This window comes from Patella vulgata, chromosome 8, assembly GCF_932274485.2.
Source record: "Patella vulgata chromosome 8, xgPatVulg1.2, whole genome shotgun sequence".
In the NCBI taxonomy this organism is placed as follows: domain Eukaryota; kingdom Metazoa; phylum Mollusca; class Gastropoda; family Patellidae; genus Patella; species Patella vulgata.
The window spans coordinates 19897746-19918044 of NC_065886.2; the positions used below are offsets into that span (position 1 = coordinate 19897746).

Genomic DNA, 20299 nt, shown 5'->3' on the forward strand with positions numbered 1-20299 from the left:
GTGGTGTTTATCGCTATGGGGGTCCAAATCGGTGGTCACCGTATTATACTTTATTCTGTAAGTAAAGCACCTCTGTGGGTATTTAAGCCATACTATTGTGTTTTGTGTGGCTATAAAGTTTTTTATTATGTATATACCAATAGCCCACTGTCATGTCTGATAAAGAAATGGTATAATAATTTATAAGACGGGTCGGGGTATTAAACATTGTTCACGGCATTAATACACAGACCCTATCGTTATGGTGCGGTACCTTTCTTATTATTACACTTAATATATTTTCTTTGGGAAATATCACACATTTTTTTTGATAACTTTAAAGATACATTATCAAAGATTTAGATAAAGCGCTGTCCGTTCTTGCAATAATAGTTCAGAAATAAATAATGAAAATAGAATATATTTAAATTTTAGTCAAAATACTCGTTTCTGGGAGAGTTATCAGACTTTGAAGTGTTCACAATAAAGTATCCTTTCTCAGGTACCATTGGTACGATAATAAACATATCTCGATTATCGATTATCCATTTATAAATTAAATGGTGATCGTGTTTCAATCCACTGAAATTCGCGACCATCCGATGTTATGTGAATAAATGTCTAATTAATCATTTATATAACAAACGAAATACATGCTGATTTAGCTTTACATAATGCATCTTTAACATCTTGAGACTTTTAGCAGAATCCCCCTGTAGTACTTAGCTGCAACATGATTAACTAGAACTGGAAAATAATATGTACTATTTTAACTTAATAACGGTTATAATTATATAAAATAAAAACCGCGATTGTCCAAAAAAAATATCTTTAAATCTCAATAGGTACAAGAAATAGAAACAATGCAAAATAGAAACTAATAATTTATTAAACAATTAATGGCATTTTTTTCAATCAGTTTGTCCAGATTGTGTATTATACTTCGACTATTTTCATAGCACCTATTGGTGCAATACCTTTTTTTCGTCGTTATAAATTCACTCTCGTTACATTGTGCCTGCATATTCTTTGCGGTTCCACCAAGAATATGTGTTTTTCGGGAAAAAGCTAAACCCGTAGCTTTAGCATGACATGTATTCCACATTCCATTTGGATTACCCTTTCCACATCAATTATACAAACGGTCCACCGCCTTCTGAATCGTTACATGCACAGCACAGTTTTGTCGTTGGCACCCGTAAAGGAATTATTTATTTTCCCCACTATGTATAACTTGTCGAAGAAGCAGGAGGCTTGATCATGAGCATAGGTTCTTGGAGTCATAAAGGACATATCTAGCCAACTCTCCTAGAGTGGTGTTCATTTTTTGCAACTGGCCCAAAGTGTAGTATTTTTTAATCCATCTTACATATAAATGTATAGCATGATTTTTACTTAAATCTATATTCCCAGTATATAGTTTTAGAATAGTCCCTAAGTCCGGTTTGAAGAAGGCTTCTTTTTCTATATGTATTAAATCTTTATGTTTTTTGGCTATTCTAAATGGCACAAAAGTCGAATGGATTCCCCATTCTGTAGGATTGTATGTATGATAATTATTGTACCACAGGTCAATGAAGGGGGCATTCTTTTTAGACACTATCACAGCATTTCCGAGATTATGTATATTTTCGTGGGCCATCACAAAGTCATATTGCCGAAATTGGTCGAAATTCTTTAGAGCTATTTGGTCAAAGTCGAAGTAGATGCCACCGTGGGCTGTAAAATATAAAAGAAAATATAAAGTTAATTAAAATAGTAAAATTAAAATGTCGAATTTATTGTGATCCTCAATTAAATATAAAACTACACCAAAGTTACTAAAAATTGCCTTAATTTAGAAAAAAAAATGATACCACGACGAGTGTGCCCATAAACGTTACCAGATATCCACCGTGAACAGTTAATGGTCGGTGAGATTCGTTATTTATTTTAATAATTGATTTTATGTTTTAATAACATTCATAATCTATGCTTAAAATTGGGCAACAGGAGATTTTAAGTAGTCATATAATAATACATTAAGCTGGGATTTTATATTCCAATATCCCTTATATATTACATATACATATTACATATAATATACACATCACATAATATAATATACACATCACATAATATAATATACACACATATTACTTACATAAACTACATATACATATTTCATAAAATATAATCTTTTGTCGAGTAAAGGGCTTGTCTTTTTGTTTTTGGGTGGGGGGGGTCAGTGTTGTTGAACAAATAAAACAATTGATAAATTGTGCAGTCGCCAAACCTTATGTACTTATGGAAATCTAAAACCACCGCAGGACACATCATGTAATGCTCAAAATAATTGCTAACAGACGAAGCAGTGGTATACATTGAATAATGCCCAGAGTTTTGTTTCCAGGCCAGATTCGAGCATTCATTCCAAGTCCTCCGGTATCAATCACGACTACTTTCTGTTTCCAAAATTATAACTATTTTAATGCGGCATTATGTGATATATTTATTGTTTTATAATTATTACCGAATTAAAATTGTGATGGGTTGGGCTAGGTTCGCCCACAGGTATCTTTCGAAATGTCAACATTATGTACAGACCATGTCGTCAAAGCCAAGCTGTGTCAATGATTAATATCTCGTTGCAGAATAGTCGTCTACTTTTCATTGTTACTAATAAACGCATACGAACAAGAGATTTAACTCTCTGTAAAAACTGCATCTCTCGTTTCACATTTACGCTTTTGTTGCCATGGAGGTGGTAATTTTGATAAGTATTTTTAAATACAGAGATTGAACATTTTTTTAAAAACAATTAACAAGGAAGACCAGCCCAATAATTTTAGAGACAAGCTTCCAAATTAAAAAAGAAAATCTGTAAAACTTTTCATAAATATCGCCTCCCAGTAAGACATATTTTTAAAGGTGGGATACGAATCAGTTTCCTTGAATAGCTGTATACTGAATAACGACAATACATTTGTCAACTTGCACCAAGGGAGATCTTTCCCCGTAATATGTTTTTTTATAAAATAGCACAACTAACACGCCTAAGATGATTATTATATTTATTATACACACCAAAAAAAAACCATCTTACGCGTGCACTGTATTTAATTTAGTTTGTCGCAGGTGAATACATAACCTTTTTCCTTTCGGATATTCTTTTATTCATCCTAAAATTTGATAAAATGAAGGAATGTGTCAAAACTAAATGAAACGAAAGATGTTGATCTAGGATAATGTATGGTGATATATCTTACATTTTTGTGGGATTATTTCAAAACTAGAAATCACAAGAGGTTCACTTGTTCCTAACATTGATTCGCCATAAGCTGATGAGAACCCGAGACCTCTTCATCAGTAGGATTGGATTCCCTTTTGTCACCCGGGGATATAATACTTTAATACCAAGCATTGATCTTTACTTAAATGTTGAACAAAACGGATCTATTACTTCGGCTTGTAATGATTCAGACAGAATTGGCGCTTGACAGCTTAGTACTTATCATTCTTAATTTGATATATTGTGAAAATAATACCTGCTAGAAAAGAAAACGCATTAAATACTACTAAAGAATTGAACCATAACAATTTTTATAATATAATTACTAAAGTGAATGAGTAGTCTATCACAAATAAAGGGTATTTTTATTACTCTACAGACACAGTTTAGTTAAGGAGATCTTTCCATCTGACCGATTTTAAGAATGATGGACATTTGACAAACACGTGGACTTGTAAACTAACGTTAATTTTTCATCGATTCTCCTTCATACCAGTGGTGACCTATTCTGATAGTTATGTAAGAATTTCATTACATAACATTAAATAAAGATAGCCCAACAAAATGTGGAAATGTGCCCAAAAGCTGCAATGTGATTAAAACACGATCCTATTTCGTTTGATTTTTTATAGTTCAAAATTTCATTTTACCTTTCCTTACTACACTAGGATTTGGAAGAGTTGTTATCATTGACGTGTTCTGGGTGATGTGAGGGATTTGCCAATGAAACGGTCTGTTGCGGCGATCTTTTTGGCGTGAGGTGCACGGAACTGTGGGTAATCAATCCACTAGAAAGAACAATGCTGATTGGTTAATCAAATATCTGACATCAAAGGGTCAAAAACTGCTCGTTTGACCTCTGACGCGACCTCCCAAAACAACTGGTTAGATCTTCATGTAGTGTAGGCCATCGAAAGTATAAAAAGCTAAACGAAATATAGATCTGTATTTTCATCAGATTGCCAACAGCTGCTTATCCGAAAGGAAAACTTCGCTTTTGATCACATTTGATAAGGATAAGAATCCTTCGAGAAATCTGATCTTTCACAAACTTGAAAAATTCTGTTGAAAGCCGTTGCCTCTATCGCGTTAGCGGTTTTTCGGAAAACGCAGATTGTTTATAGGGTTCATCCTCACATAGCCCGAATGTTTAACACCATGTTGACTCTGGAACGCTGAATATCGATAGGATCTAATGCTTCAAACCAAATCTGTTAAAAACGCTTGCACCCATCGCATTTACAAGGTTTGGAAGGTTTTGAAATGAAGAATATCGATAGGGTTCATCCTCCCAAAACCCGAATGCTACACACCAAATTTAAAGGGGTAATTTACTCTGGAACGAAAAGTCATAGAAGTTGAATTTCGATAGGGTTCCTCCTCTTATGACGACAATGCTTCACACAAAATTTGAAAAATTACGATAAAAAGTGTAGCCTCTATCTAAACGGTTACTCCTCACATGTAAATAATGTTTCACCCCCAATTTGGAAAAATATCCTTCAAAAACTGTAGCACCTATCGCATTCACAAGGTTTTCGGAAAAGGGGACATACATCTGGTAAAAAAAGGGTTGTCGAACACTGAATATCAACACGATCAACTCTCCCATGAACACAAAGCTTCACATCCATGCACTCTTGTCATACTACATATCTTAATAGTCTTGTGATCGTCTAGTATTTGTAATTGTCTTTTTGCTTCCTTTTCAAGTTGTGTATGTTCTTCGTACTATCTTCGCCGTTAAGACGATTATCTCCTAATTAGTTAAGACGTTCGTCCTACTAGGATTAACAATGCAACAGTTCAGTTCTACATTTTTATGTCAAGCTGAATACATATGGTACAAACCATAATAGATTACATTAGCATACTTAAAATTAATATCTTTCTCTCAACCCCAACTCCTGTAAAAGTCTAACCAGCATGGCTAGACTCAGGAAACCGCTACATCATATGGTGTAGGAACTCAGATGGTAGTCTCTCAGGAACCCAGTGATATCTAAATCTTAAATGACTGGTTTGTGCTTTTTAACAGATTTGCTTACGTCACGACTTAAGATTCTGCAAATAATGAATTTGGTTTTATGGTTAAACATGATACTCTGATTCCCACGGAACCAGCTATGTTTACCAAATTATAACTCTTTGGGTGCATTAGATATGACTTCTTGTGTGTATGTGAACTCGATAATTAGTTAAAGATGCAATATGGTCACAAAGACCATAGTACCACACAATTACTTTAAACTATATTTAGCTATTTCGTCCACTCTTCAGCCACTCGGGGTTTGGCAACCTTCCGTTCTAGAGTTATTTCACTCGGAAACATTTTGAACTCGATAGAGGCTATAAATTTTAACGGATCTTTTTCAAATATGGCGGTTAGCATGAGAGTACGAACCTATAGATATTCGGCGTACTGTGACATTCCATTCCTGAGTAAACATACATTCCATCAATACCCTGCTAACGTGATATACGCTACTGTTAACGGATCTTTCCAAGCTTGTGAACACGATAGAAATCGGATTTCTTAAAGGTGAAAATGATCCTTATCAAATTTGGTCAACATCACAGTTTTCTTCTTGGACTAACTGCTGACGAAACATAGCTGCTGTATGGGCGTGTTTCCACGCTTTGCATGGCTATTATTTCGGGTCTTTATCATTTCATGGATATAGGCTAATGTCACGTGCGATTGCTATTTACATGCGAATAGTAGCTACTGCGTGAAATTGTTTATATAGAACAATAGGTAATGGGTTTAGAGCGCTCTAGTGGGAATTAAATGACCTAAATGTCACTAAGTTCCATGAAATCATATGCTTTATTTGACACTATTATGAACGGATCGACGTACATGGGCTAATTAGCCTGGTAGCAGTTAATGTAAACTATCTTTCTCGCCAATTCTTTTTCTCTTTTTCTGGGGCATTATGTCCGCTTCCACATAGGGTAATATCACAGACAAATCTGCCATTTGAAAAGCCAGACGTGAACGAGGTGCAAGTCTAGTATAGGTTGAAAATGGAGCATTTTCTTGGTTAAAGTCGCAATAGTGGCTTTTGAGATATAGTGTCCAATGGTAATATTTCATTTCAACGGCTCTTACTAACCTGCTAGGACAGTTAAATACTGGATGATCGAATCCCTTACCTAAACCCTTGAATTTCATTGGTCCACAGCCTAGATGGCACCAACCCATATGGAATTTCAAGAGACTCTCCAGGCAGAAATCTCGAGAAAAAATTATCCCGGCTCTATTATTATTATTTACCTCTCGATAATCAACCCAACTTTTCGTCTTTAACTGAAAAATTTTTTATCCCTTTTCTCAGACAACAAAATTACAGCCACAGAAAAGCTATTTTTTTACTGATTCCTAACCCATTGTATTGTGGAGTTTTTGTTTATTATTATCAAATGTAACAGACTATGCCCGCAGTTGTGTTCTGCATATTATCAAAAGCGATAAACGGTAATTTTCGTATCGCATTTAGCTAAACGATAGTGACAACAATCACCCAACGAACACATGTAACAACGTCGGTGACACAAGAACACCCTTCTCCATCAATTACACTTTCTGTTGACATGTCTTCGTCTTTGACGGTTTAGGTTTGAGTATTGTATGACCGCATAATAATTCAAAAATTCCGTGACCAGATATATAATTATTTGTCGCAGTAATGCGTTGTTGAAAATCTCTTATATCTAACAAAACGTTATATTAAGGGGGTCTCCTGCTGAGAAACCTATAATAATGCATCACCCGAGTTGTGTAACTCCATACCCAACCATCTTTCTCCCAGAAAAGTCTGGCTCCTTTTGTTAAAAATATATATATAGTTATTGTGTTTATGATAATTCATAGCCGTGTGAGACGTGAATTTCAACAAGCACATAAACAAAGTATATTGTCAACTTTATGATGTTCATCATAATAACACAGAGTTAATAGATCATTATTTCCCCTCAGCGAGCAACTTCTTACATGTTGTATATTTAGAGAAATGAACAAGATCTATATAATAAATTCTCAGTCTGGTTGGATGATAATCCCAAATACCTTCGTTATCGTCTTGATACATATTTTTAGCGCTCCGTGGACTACCGTTCCAGGGCTACCTAACCGAAAACCTTGTTAACGCGATGGGGGCAATAGTTTTTTGCAAATTTATTTTTTGATTCGGTTTGAAGCATCGGGGTCATGAAAGGACGAAGCCTATCGATATTCAGCATTCACGACTTTCTGTTCCGAGGGGTACCGACACCCACCCCCTTTTCCAAAAACCTTGTTAAATATATGATAGTTTTTAACGGATTTTTTTAAATTTGGTGTGAAAAATTAAAGTTATCATCAGAGGATAAACCCTATCGATATTCAGCGTCCTGCGAGATTCCGTTCCGGAGATACTCCTTTACTCCGGAAAACCGCAACCCTCCATTCCGGAGTTACCCCCATTTTCTAAAAAATAAACGTGTTATAACGCGATAGCGGCTACCGTTTTTAATGTGTGGTTTTTTTTTAAATTTGGAGTGAACCATAACGACTGCAAGAAATTTGGTGTGAAGGATTGGGGAGTAGAACATTATAGAACTCTTTCTTTTCCATGGATGTATTATGTGACCGGAAAATCTTGTTAACGCGATCGAGATTAGATTTCTTGAAGGAATGATCAAGTTTGGTCAACATCCTCTCGGACAAGCTGCTAACTATGGCTATAATTTTTGTTCAAGACATAGCTGCGATGTGAGTGTACATGTATTTACTCTGCTCAGTTTAGACGATATGTTTGAATATACATATCCTATTTTAAATGTTATTTAGTAGAATTAATGTCAGATATACAAACAGTAATATTTCTTTGATTGGCTCACGAATAGTTCATACTAGTTCTTTGTTTTTCGATAAATATGCTTTAAATTGTCAATTTAGAATTGTACATAATAAAATACAGATTTTGTGTTAATGGTTCATGTACTTACTTAAAGATTTCTGGTCTTTTTTGCGTCCTTTATATAATTCATATCCTTTATTTCTGAAGTGGCATTATTAAATACAATACGCTCCTTTTATTAAGCACATTTCAGTTGTGTCAAAAATGAGAACTCATTGTGCTCGCTAAATTAGACTGAAAGACCTTAATCTTATCCATTCAAACTATAATTAAATATTATCAAACTCGTGACCTTCAAGAACCCACCAAGTGTTCCTAAATTTTGAAGATGTGAAAATTGCCAGCTTCGATTAAGTTCTTGAATTGAGGTGATTTTGTTCATGATGTCACATTAGCCTATTTGTGAGGTCATGGTTTCTGGGTCATAGTTGTTTGAGATGAATATGTGTCATAAAAGATGTTTCTTTTTAGTTTATAAATTAAAACATTTCCATCATGCTAGCGGTTTAGTCGGATCAATAATCCCATTTTCCAGTCTGTAGTAGAATCAAAATAGGAAATAAACGGGTCAGCCTAAAATGAAAATTGCAAGAAAACTGTTTCCTCTAGTTTGGTCTAGAGGTACACCTACTTCGAGTTGGCAGAAATTGGACCACCACCCCTCTTTTAAACGGTCCCTTCTAAGTTATATCTGCTCATACCCTAACCCTCAAATGACAATGGGCTAATTTGTCATTATTGTACACATGTGCATTTCTACACATCGTACCAAAATTTATGGATAGTTGAAATTTTTTACAAAAACAGTACTACTATTCACCGACAAGATTGTGTTTGTTTTTTTGTTTTTTGTCGATAGCGCCAAAAGTATTCAAAATTTAAGTCCCATTCTACATTCGATCAATTCCTTACAGACTCGCTCTCCAATGTTTGAAGCGAAACATTGGCTACGAAATCCAGTCAAACCAGCGCTTCTTGGAGCTGGCTATACGGAGGACTTTGGTGTGTTGATCTCTTCGTCAAATGCTACAGGAAAACACCATAAAACGTCTGCGTGCAATTCTGCACAATGATCCCATTCTTTTTACATAGAACCTTCGCCCTTGCAAATTTTAGAGTTCGGTTAGCTTTAAGAAGCAAACAGATGTCTTGATGACTCGGATTGCCAAATATCAGGATATTGCATATCTAGCTTAAAAGGCACGCTTGAATTAATACCCTAGTTATGGCAAAATGCTGAGACCCGAGCAACCCAGAAAAATGTTAAAGCTCAGTATGCAAATGTTCAGACTATGTATAGGTTGAATAACTGAACGCTGACGAAGCTTTAACTCTCTACTAACTCAACTTTCCTCAACCCAAAAAATGAAATAACCCGTGTGTGCTATACATGTAGAAGAGGTTACAGCGTTGCTTGGAAGCACACCGTGTTGGTTTCCAAACGCTTTATAAATAGGTGTTTACATTACACTTCAGCTAGTAAATAAAATAGCTTGTAAGATAAGGTAACTTACTTTACTGTTAATAAATGTAATTTACACTGGTTACCTGTTAAATATCGAATTGATTTTAAGATTTTATTACTTACTTTAAAAAGTTTAAATAATTTAGCTCCTGTTTACCTCTCAGATCTTTTAGAACTTTATACACCTGGCCGAACATTACGTACATTAGATAAACTACTTTTAAAGCCCAAAACTGTTCAACTAGTCTCTTATGGTCAGAGCTCTTTTAGTTATCAAGCACCCATTTTATGGAATAATCTACCATTTAGTTTAAGATGTTGTACATCTCTATATTCTTTTAAAAACAACTTAAAACACATTTATTTAATCAGGCTGTTAACTGACTCTGTATACAATCGTTAACATGTCCATGATCTTGTTGTTTATTTATGATTACATTGTCATTTTGTAAAGTGCCCCTGAACATGTTATTTGAAAGGGCGCACTATAAATATGCTGTAATAATAATAATAATAATAATAAATGTAAAACGAAGTATTAAAATAATCTTTAGAAAATTGGGTTCGTTCCGGTTGCTTATATCAAAATTTGGGGGCTTTTAGTGTATATTTTGTTAAATTTTGGTGGTGGGTTGCATTATGTATTTGACTTCAGTAAGCTCATGCGTTGTTTAATTGGCGATGTTACTGGAACAGCTTTATCATTGGCTATTCAGAGCACACAACCAAGAACACGAATCGGTGAATTAAAAATGCGGAATATAAAACGGAAAGCGGATTGGGAACCATCTGATTTTAATCAGGCTGTATCCTTCCTAAAAATGCATTGTCAAAGTTCGAAACAAAACTGATAACCTGTACCGCAAATAAATCTTTTAACTTGGACCAAAAATTTATAGGAAAGTTATAGGAAATAAAATGTATACATACCCTTCAATATCTCCAAACGAGCAATGTCGGCTTTATGTTGAACGTAACCTAACTTTTTACCAAAAATACTGATTGGCGCCGGTTTGTAAATGTGGATTAGATTTGGCACAAGTGTTAATAAATATACCCAATATGGACCATAGGGCATAACGTCAGCATGAATAATTATTAAACATGGTTTTATTCTCTTGTAAGTACTTATAACACTTAGGAATGAATACACATCCATTACATGTTTATTGAACCAGACATAATGGATTACGTTAGGCACAATCCTGTTGTCATAACAATTTTCTTGAATAAACCTTTCGAGACATTGATCATCACTGTTCATTGTGAACGGATTGACGTTAGAACGAACTGTAGAATGTTCTGTCCATGTGTAATTCTCGTCGCAGTGTATCTCAAGTCTCTTCCTGGACAATGTTGAGGCCGTTAGAGTTATGTTTCCACAAGGGTTTATAATGGTTGCTAAACATGGTGGCTCGCATCCAGGGCACCGTATCTTCCGCTCATTGAATTTATAGCTGGTAATACTGTGCGTTATTCGTCTGAAGATTGATATGGTACCAATAATCCTATTTACATCTAAAAAAAGAATAATTAAAGCATTAATGGTAGTCAACGGTCGATTTACATCGAAGAGCAAAGGACCTAATATCGAACCTTGCCTCACACCAAAGTGTAAACGTTTTTCTTCAATATAAGATCCTGGATTCTACTTGTAGGATAAAAATAACCACCAAAGAGATAAATTAAAAACAATGTACAAATGTCATTATAGGACAAAGGAAATCCAACAAGATGTGTTCCCCGAGTGTGTTATTACATTTTGTAAAACATCGACAAACACATTTAGAATGTAACGATACACAAAAAATTCTGAACTTCAAGGCATTTAAACTATGATAAAAGGAAAACCAAAATACACCTAGACCAGTTTAAATAATAAGCTGACGCAGGCATAAAAAATATGACAGTAAGGGTGGGTGATGGGGGGGGGGGGCTTTGACAGGTTTAACGGCAAATCGCGCAAATAAATACTACAAAATCATCCATTTCTAAAACGGATTAGTTACATGTTATTCGCACATTATTGTCAACTATGACAAGACATTTAGCTGTTACGCGCAACTGATCACAATCACGTTACATCACAGTAAAGGCCACGCAATTTGATACCGTTCCCAATATCAAATTACAGTTGTTTGACTTAATGAGACAATACCAAAATGACATTAAATTCAAATTTGAGGAGTATAAACTTCACAATTAATTAAATTTTCTTTATGAGAATGCAAATGTCGATTTTAGAAAAATAAATGTGCTTATGTTGGTACATGTAACTATTATTCTTCGCAAGTTTTTCTCAAATAGTTGTTATACATATCAAAACAACACAGCGTATTAAACGGTCCTTATCTTAATAAATGTGAACTGAGCAGTGAGTTAAAGGAAAATACCAGCGACTACATATTTTACATGTATAATAGAAATGGTTAAACAGATTCTAAAATTAATCTTAACATAGAGAAATGAAATGGGGTTTAATGCCCTACTATTCTAATGCGACTGGGCTAATGAAGACGGAAGTACGCCATACCGTGTGCTATGAGAGGAATTTTGCTCGGACAGCGCCGCTACGGTCTACTCTTATATCGAATTCCAACTGCCAACGGATCTTTACTGTACACACCAATGTCTACACGGGACCTCGGTTTCCGTCTCATCTGAACGACTATACGTTGTTCTTTGTCAGGCTCTCACTGAATCACCGCGGCCTTCGAATTTTAACACGATGGATCCGAAACGACGATTTAAGATCCCACATGTGACACAACTAAACCAAAAGTAATCGTTAACCGACTGAATTAAAAAGCGGTAACTGCCACATGTATCGGTTATAATCTGATACTTTTTCTAAGAAATACAAACTTTTGCGATAGACGTGCCTGCAAATTACTATACTTATGTACTGACCAAAGTTGTAGTGGTAAGTGGTCGTTGCAATTTGTGACAAAGTACTCAATTTTCTATTTTATAAAATACGAACTATTATTTAGATGCAGTGAACTTATTGGCCCTAGCTGGTTTTGATAATGTATGATATTGGCTTTTCAGCATACACTTTGTTCTAAACACGTACGCACTAATTAGAAATGAAATGAAATGGAGTTTAACGTCCTACTGTTTTGCTCCTAAACTGGGCTAATGAAGACGGGCATGTGCCATACAGTGTGCTATGAGGGAAATTTTGCCCGGGCAGCGGCGCTACGGCCTACTCTTATATCGAATTCCAACTGCCAAGGGATCTTTTACGTGCACGCCAATTTGTACACGGGACCTCGGTTTTTCGTCCCATCCTTGTCAGGCCCTCTGTCCTGCATCAATGACAAGGGGAACCACGCCGGAAAATCTAGATGAACTTTCTCGGCAAATGCAGGGATCAAACACCCGACCTCCAGGCTAGCGAGCCAGAGTCTTACCCACTTAGCCACGTGATCCCCACGCACTAATTAGAGACTATCAATTCCACATGTATGGGCAATGTAGATATGACATTTATACCAGTTAGCGAAGTAAAGATAACTTGTAAACTCCATATATAGTAATGATATTGTGTCTGCAGACCCATTTGATAGGTATATAACCATCAGTTTGCTGACAGGAGATCTGGTTCGAGGGAGAAGAGGGGAGCAGAAACCGGCGAATGAACTAACCCGAGTTCAGCCGCTGCCGTGGCAGAGGTGTGGAAAGGTTATCTTAAAGTAGCCAAGTCTCTAAATCAGTAACACCCAAAGTCTTCGACATTGAAAACATGAATTATTTGTCAATTTAAATCATCATTGATGCCGTGATCTAACTGGGAAAGGATGGACTTCCAATATCCAATATTTAAGACAAAATAAACATTTTACCATTGGTGCATGAATCGTGTACCATTATGCGTTTCAGCATCATTTGTAACTAGAGCTTCGAAGAACGAGGCTAGACATATTCCACAAGTCATGCCAAACGTTGATACCATATTCTTATCTGAAGAGCATGCGCAATAAATACTATCGGCGTATTTCGCCGAACATAACTGATTTGAAATTAGAGTAAAACGGAAACGACTGAATGTAAATCAGTTTATATATATACATTCATATTACAGTATTATATGCGTTGCGACCCATTTGTGTCAGTTTATAGGTTTCACATATTAACCATTTAGCTCCTTCAAACTATTGATGTACTGTGCTGATGTTATTGTTTATATTCCTGATGTAGTTTAGTTCCTGTTTAATTTATGTTGCTGTTTTATATTCTTGAATTCCTGATGTAAATAAATACTATATTTACTAAACTGATCTCTTTTATCTCTATAGTGTTACAAATTATCAACATAATAATTAATGACATAAACAATGAAATAGCATAGGTTTTTCATTTCAAACTTTTAGACGAGGCAAGTGGAACACTTCATCAAATGTTGGCGCCTTTAAAGAGAAATACTAAATAAATTCAAAATCATAATAATTATTATATGTGTGGTTTCTGATTGATTTGATTTTTGACATATTACATTATTTGGTTGAAATGATGCCGGATTCAGAAGTTTTCTTTTGATGTGAGCCTTTAATAAATAGTAGTTCAGTGTGCTTTTGGTCATTGACATTCGTTTTTAAGTCAGACTATGAACCAATTACGCACACATTAATACATAATTTAGAGATGGTTTATATTCCTTGTATGCTTTCGATGCTCCTAATAGAGATCACATTCTATATTCAAAACTCACTTACTTACTATATATTGTTGTGAATAAGCAGCCTTTTTAATATAGCATCATTTTACGCCTGATAAAACACTTATATCCTATATAATGGGGTATAAAGTGCTATAATATAACAAATTTCTATACTCTGAAGTCAACCATGTAAGTTTTTACCGTAAGAATCTTCATTAAAATTACTCAACCATAGGTAATTCGTTTATAGTAGGTGCTTTTATGGTTTTCATACAGTTACTCATACCATAAAGACATTGGCCTCGGTTTAAATATAATTATATATTAAAGTGTATTGACTGTATCCGTGGCAACGCTTAAATCAAGAATAGTTTCAATATTTGATAATTTAAAAAAAATCACTAAATGATAGTTATTTTTAAATAACTTATCATTTTACTAATTGTATTATGAGTTGATATCTATAGCACCAAAACTATTTAAGACATATACTACCCCACACGCTGAAATTACAAAATATAAAGATATATAATAGGAATAAAAATCTGTCATATCGTATTCAACATTTCAAAACCAGACAACAATGTCGTTTTGTGAAATTTATTGTGAACTTTTTCGCAATTCCTATCATTATAAAGGACCTATATAACAATTCTATAGGTCTTTATTTTACTTTGTATGACCCTGAACTATTTGATTATCTTGTAAAATTTTGTATAGAAGTCCGCTATAACAATAATTACGCCTTGGGAGCTTGCTGAAGCATAAAACAGTCCCATGTAAGAGGCTATAATTATGTGTTTTATATGGGCCATGAAAGGTCGATGTTGAGATCAATTCCATTTGTCCTGAGAATGTTAACTCGGTAGTTCATTCCAATCGTTAAATAGCTTTCACAACACCGAAATGTAGTTGGCGTTCCACAAGGCGCCGTTCTGTGTCCACACTTGTTTATAATCCATGATAATGTGACTGCTGATATTGTTAGTTCAGATTGTGAAAACTAAACTCGCATTCACTCACACCTCTCGTGAGATCATCAAATGTCAATTTGTTTGAGAGAATCATTTATTGCGGACCGTATGTCTTATTTTTGCAAAGGCTAAGTGAAAGGGGCGCAATGGAACAAATCGCGCGGTTTCAATCTGCATGGCAACACATCAGTGTAAAACATATACTGTGACACACATCAGGAAAACAGATGACCCGGAGAAAACCCACGCGGTTAGACAGGTGACCCTAATAATGGTCACAACACCTGACTCCAGGACATGTTAGACCATCCAGCGACCTCCCTACCGCACAAAATAACCTTGGAAGTAATACAATTGATATACAACTATAATTATTGTACTATGCTAAAAATGCATCATCTTTATACTCAGCCTAAGGGGGTGTATATTTCTTTACCATTATAATATCATTCATTCATTCATACACTAATGCCGATTTTCAGTTAAATTTCACACCTGATTAATACTAATGATTTTGCTTAAACTTGACTTAAACTTGTTTTGGGGGTTTTTTGGGGGGTGGGGTAATTGAAATTTGAATTAAACAGGCATTATGCAAGAACTAAATCTGGGTATTGCAGGTCTTTCTTTGGGCCTTAAATGTCATATAAATTATTAATTAGACATTTAATAACATTAGATTTAATTAAAATCAATTAATTAAAATGATTTAATTTTAAAACTGGAGTACCAGTACGGTATTTGTGATAAATGCACACACCTTGTTAAACCTACAACCATTGATAACTTTTCAATATATTCATTTTGCATTATCTATTTTTGAATATTATAGCACTTTTAAGTTAAGTGTTGACGTGGAAACAATATTTTAATTAGTTTGAAAATATAATGGATTGTAAACATTTCTTTAATCATTCGTGAAAACATATCCTGTTTAATTTAATTTTACGTCTAATCTTACAATCCTACCAGGTAATTGCATTTAATTTCTTTCATATCGTGCATGCCCCTCCCTTGTAAACACAAAGACATGGAGGGCTATATTAAGGGATGGTCCCACCATGATAACAGTTTTGATTCTTTAAAACATACACACCCATGAATTAAAATAAAATGAAATGGGGTTCAAAGCGCAGTACGGCCTTTTCTTGTTTCGCTTAAACATGCTGCCATGCCCTCCATCCTGCATAACATAAAATGACCTTTCTCAGTTAACCCCGCGGTCGTTTACTAGTTATTTACCCAGCGCCATACTCCCCAATATACCATGGCCCCCATGTATGAATCGAATCGTGTTTTTTTTTTTAATTCACGATTTTCGCATATACCGTTTTTGAGATGTTTTCTTCAAACTCGCTGGGTTAGGTTTATTTATTCAACTAGCAGGCATTGTTCGGCTAATCATACGTATATATCTCTATCAATATTCATCAAGTTCGCCCCCCCCCCCGCCTTTACCGTAACTTTTTAAACACCCCACGGATCAGTGTTTTGAAGACTCACACATCAATATTATGCATAGTTATTACCCCGTCACCAGCATTTTTAGTTCTCAACAGGTCATACGCGAACTGCCATGGGAATGGTCGTGAAAATGGTATCATGAACTGATAAGTAATGCGGATAAGTAATCCCTTGGGGTGGAATTCGAAGGAGCCTGCGCTAGAACCAATTTATTACAAAAGGTTTACATATTTTACCGATATTTCACAATCCATTCTGTAAAGGTTGTTTGTACTCAGAAATACAACTAAACAACCATGCCTTACAGGATAATAATTTAAAAAAACGACGAAGCGCAACGTGTATCAAGTAGCCTTGAATACCTTTTCACTGGAACCTTCACCAAGAAAGAAAATGTTATTAACTTTGAATAATTTATTGAAAATAAACGTAGACTCATCTTGTTATTGAAAACTCAAAGACTGGTCCACGATATCAGATGTATCTTAAATTTTGCATAAAATCTAATTTAAGCTTGTTTTTGACACGTCATTGTGACAATTGTAGGGGGAAAATACAATTTTAGTTGAATTAATTACTTGATTGATATAATAATATACCCACACAATTCTTCACATTTACGTCTGCCCTGTGGTTGTAATTAACATACTGTATCTCCCCATACTGGTCGTTGCTTAAAGGAGCTAAATCACTAATATTTGGGACCTAGAAATTGACACAAATGGGTTGCAACGCGTATAATAATGTAATATGAATGTATATAAATTGATTTACATTCAGTCGTTTCTATTTCTACTGTAATTTCTAATCAGTTATGTTCGGCGAAATACGCGAAGAGTCCAAATTGGATGGTGGTATTTGGCGTCTGGTTATTCCAGTCTACACCGATAGTACTAGTATTTATTGCGAATGCTCAACAAATAAGAATATGATGTCACCATCTGACATGACTGGTGAAATATACCTAGCCTCGTATTTTGAGTCCCTTATTACAAATTACGATGAAACGCATTATGGTACACGACTCGTGTTCCAATGGTAAAATGTTTATTTTGTCTTAAATATTGGATATCATAAGCCCACCTGTTCCCAGTAAGATCACAACACCAATGTTGATTTACATTGACAATAATTCGAGTTTTCATCGTCGAAGATTTTTGATGATATTGAGTTAGAGTCTTAGCTACTTTAAACCATGCATCATGCCCAAATATTTTGTTATAAATACCTTTTCTTAAACTATGCTGACTGGCTAACTTATTACATTATCAATAGCCTCGCCTTTTGGCCTGTCGGTATGTACATCAAATTATACGTCTTAACTTAAACCTGAGAATTGAAATACGTTTAAAAATGTCTGTACCTGTATTTTTTGAATGACTTACTACCATAGGCGTACAGGGAAATTTTTGACGGGGGGGCGGGGCGGTGGTGGTTGGTGCCCAAAAAATGTAGTTAGGTTCTTAGTATGTTACATAATAATAATAAATTCGCTGTTAAATTGGACACATTCAAGAACACAATATTTTTTTTATACAACTTTTACAAAGTACAATTGTGTGCCCAAAATGGGGGGGGGCGCCCCCCCCCCCCAGCTCGTACGCCTATGCTTACTACAGTTGTTCGTTCTGTTAACTTTCGTTTATTCATGTATATATTGTTATTTTGTTAATATTCTTACTTGTTGTAGTGGTAGGGTTTTTTTTTCCTCTTTTTTTTGTTTTTTTTTGGGGGGGGGGGGTCGTGATAATCTTTATCCGAAATTTTTATATTTGGTTTTGACCGAAAATTCGTGGCATCGACTAACCTTACATTCTACTAACCTTACATTGTGTAATTTAATCATAATTTTAAAAGTTTTAAATAACTATACTCCAAGTGCGAACCGAACTAGAAAACCACTTCCCCATGCACTGGTTGTGAGGCAGTTCAATAACCAAAAAACACCACTGGGCCACCTCTGCAGTTATGATTCAAGTAAATTAACATCTAAAAGGAATTTTTTTCTCCGGAGTTTCGATTTGTAGAATTTAATGTAAGAACCAGCTTCTATCGGCATCTATGGTCTTGTAAATTACTAGTCCTTTTTACGAAATTTAATGTTATTTTTATTACCCATTAGAGATATCACGCCAGTTATCACTAACAAACAATATCGTATTAATTAATAATATCTCGCTTCATATTAATAAATAATCCACTTTATCTGGTAATATATTTCTTTGGCGACCTGAACTGTGCTAACATTACTGTAAACCTGAATTACGTAGAAATAACTTTTATTTATTGTCATCTGTCACTAATTGTAAAGGGTTTAGGTAATATATTTGTCAATTGTCAGAAATTCTAATGGATTTTGGTATTGGGAAATATATGCAATATGGCGCACAAAGTGTGCACAAAACGACCCCCATTAGCTAATAATCTTAATAAGTCAATCTGGGTAGTTGAATTGTTATGCAATTGCACTCAGAAAATACATATTAATATTTAAAACGTGGAAGAATAAACTCTGTATCAAAACAAACTTACGGTCTGGTTGTTCAATTGTTGACTTGAGCAGTAACAAAAAACACCCTCCAGTTAATATTACCAACACCTTGATAGTGCTGAAACAGGACCGTTTTGCAGAATTCCACACCATCATCGCATCATTGGTAAAGCTTTCGTCTGGCATCTTGATTATCATGCTTCGATTTATAACCAACTTTCAATGTCATCTTAAGTTCGACTGTCAATCACGGTGACCTTGGTTCGATGGTCGATTAAGCTGGAGGTGTTGATCCCTTTTATATTTCTAACGAAGTATCGGTCAATAAGAAACACCTTATCTCTAATGATAATCGTGTTATACTATTCCAAGTAACACATGACCGAACATCTTACCTATCCCATTTTACTACATAGGGGCGTCAACAATTGCCGTGAAGGCGTGAACAGTATTGTCTACATGGCAGCATCCTCTACACCTCCATATTGATTGGTCCAACCTGCTAATTGAAGAAGCCAGTTCATATTTTTCAAGCCACTGAATCATTAGGGATCTATGTATGTTACAGCGCCACAAAGGACTGCTATGAAAACTAAACCTTAACCAACCATGCTTGTCGATAAACACAGTATGTGTTTTGTTACACTGTGCGCACTACACCGTTGAATTAATATGGTTATAACAATAGATTACACGTAGGCTACCCCCAGTATTCTGATCTGTAGGACAGGTGTAGATATAATTGGGCCCGCCCCATATATTTTCTCTTACATACAGGTTAGTTGATGTTGAGGACCCCCGTTTCAGTTGGTGTGTTAAAATGTCCTATAAAGCTCCCAGATTTTCAGATCTTAAAATATCCATATCCCTATCGCTGGAACACTGGCGTATATAGGATTTTCAGTTATTTGCGTTATTTGGGGCACATGGCCAAATCCCTCACCACCCCTCCTCCGTCTTAAATACTAGAATAGTATTGTGGGGGTTTCGTATTTTATAGATCATTACAATAGCTAGGACTTGCAGTTTATTATTTGTTCCACGCATAGTTATCTATTCATATTGCTTCATATTACGTCGAACTCGTA

The 20299-nt window shown here is 35.1% G+C and overlaps 1 protein-coding gene across 1 annotated transcript; it reads right to left on the bottom strand.

Annotated features, from left to right (window-relative positions):
* Positions 1–850: 850 nt before the first annotated feature.
* On the bottom strand, positions 851–19888 carry LOC126830841 (uncharacterized). Its single transcript, XM_050561278.2, has 3 exons — positions 19253–19888; positions 10550–11137; positions 851–1698 (listed from the first exon to the last, which is right to left on the bottom strand). Exons 1-3 carry the CDS (start codon positions 19407–19409, stop codon positions 1238–1240), a joined length of 1206 nt encoding a protein of 401 aa, XP_050417235.1. The 5' UTR covers positions 19410–19888; the 3' UTR covers positions 851–1237.
* Positions 19889–20299: the final 411 nt, after the last annotated feature.

Coding starts and splice junctions, on each gene's coding strand:
- LOC126830841 (XM_050561278.2), bottom strand. CDS start 19,409: ATGATAATCAAGATGCCAGACGAAAGCTTTACCAATGATGCGATGATG. Junction 11,138..19,252: donor AACAATTGAACAACCAGACC/GTAAGTTTGTTT, acceptor TTCTTTTTTTAG/ATGTAAATAGGATTATTGGT. Junction 1,699..10,549: donor TCGTTTGGAGATATTGAAGG/GTATGTATACAT, acceptor TATATTTTACAG/CCCACGGTGGCATCTACTTC.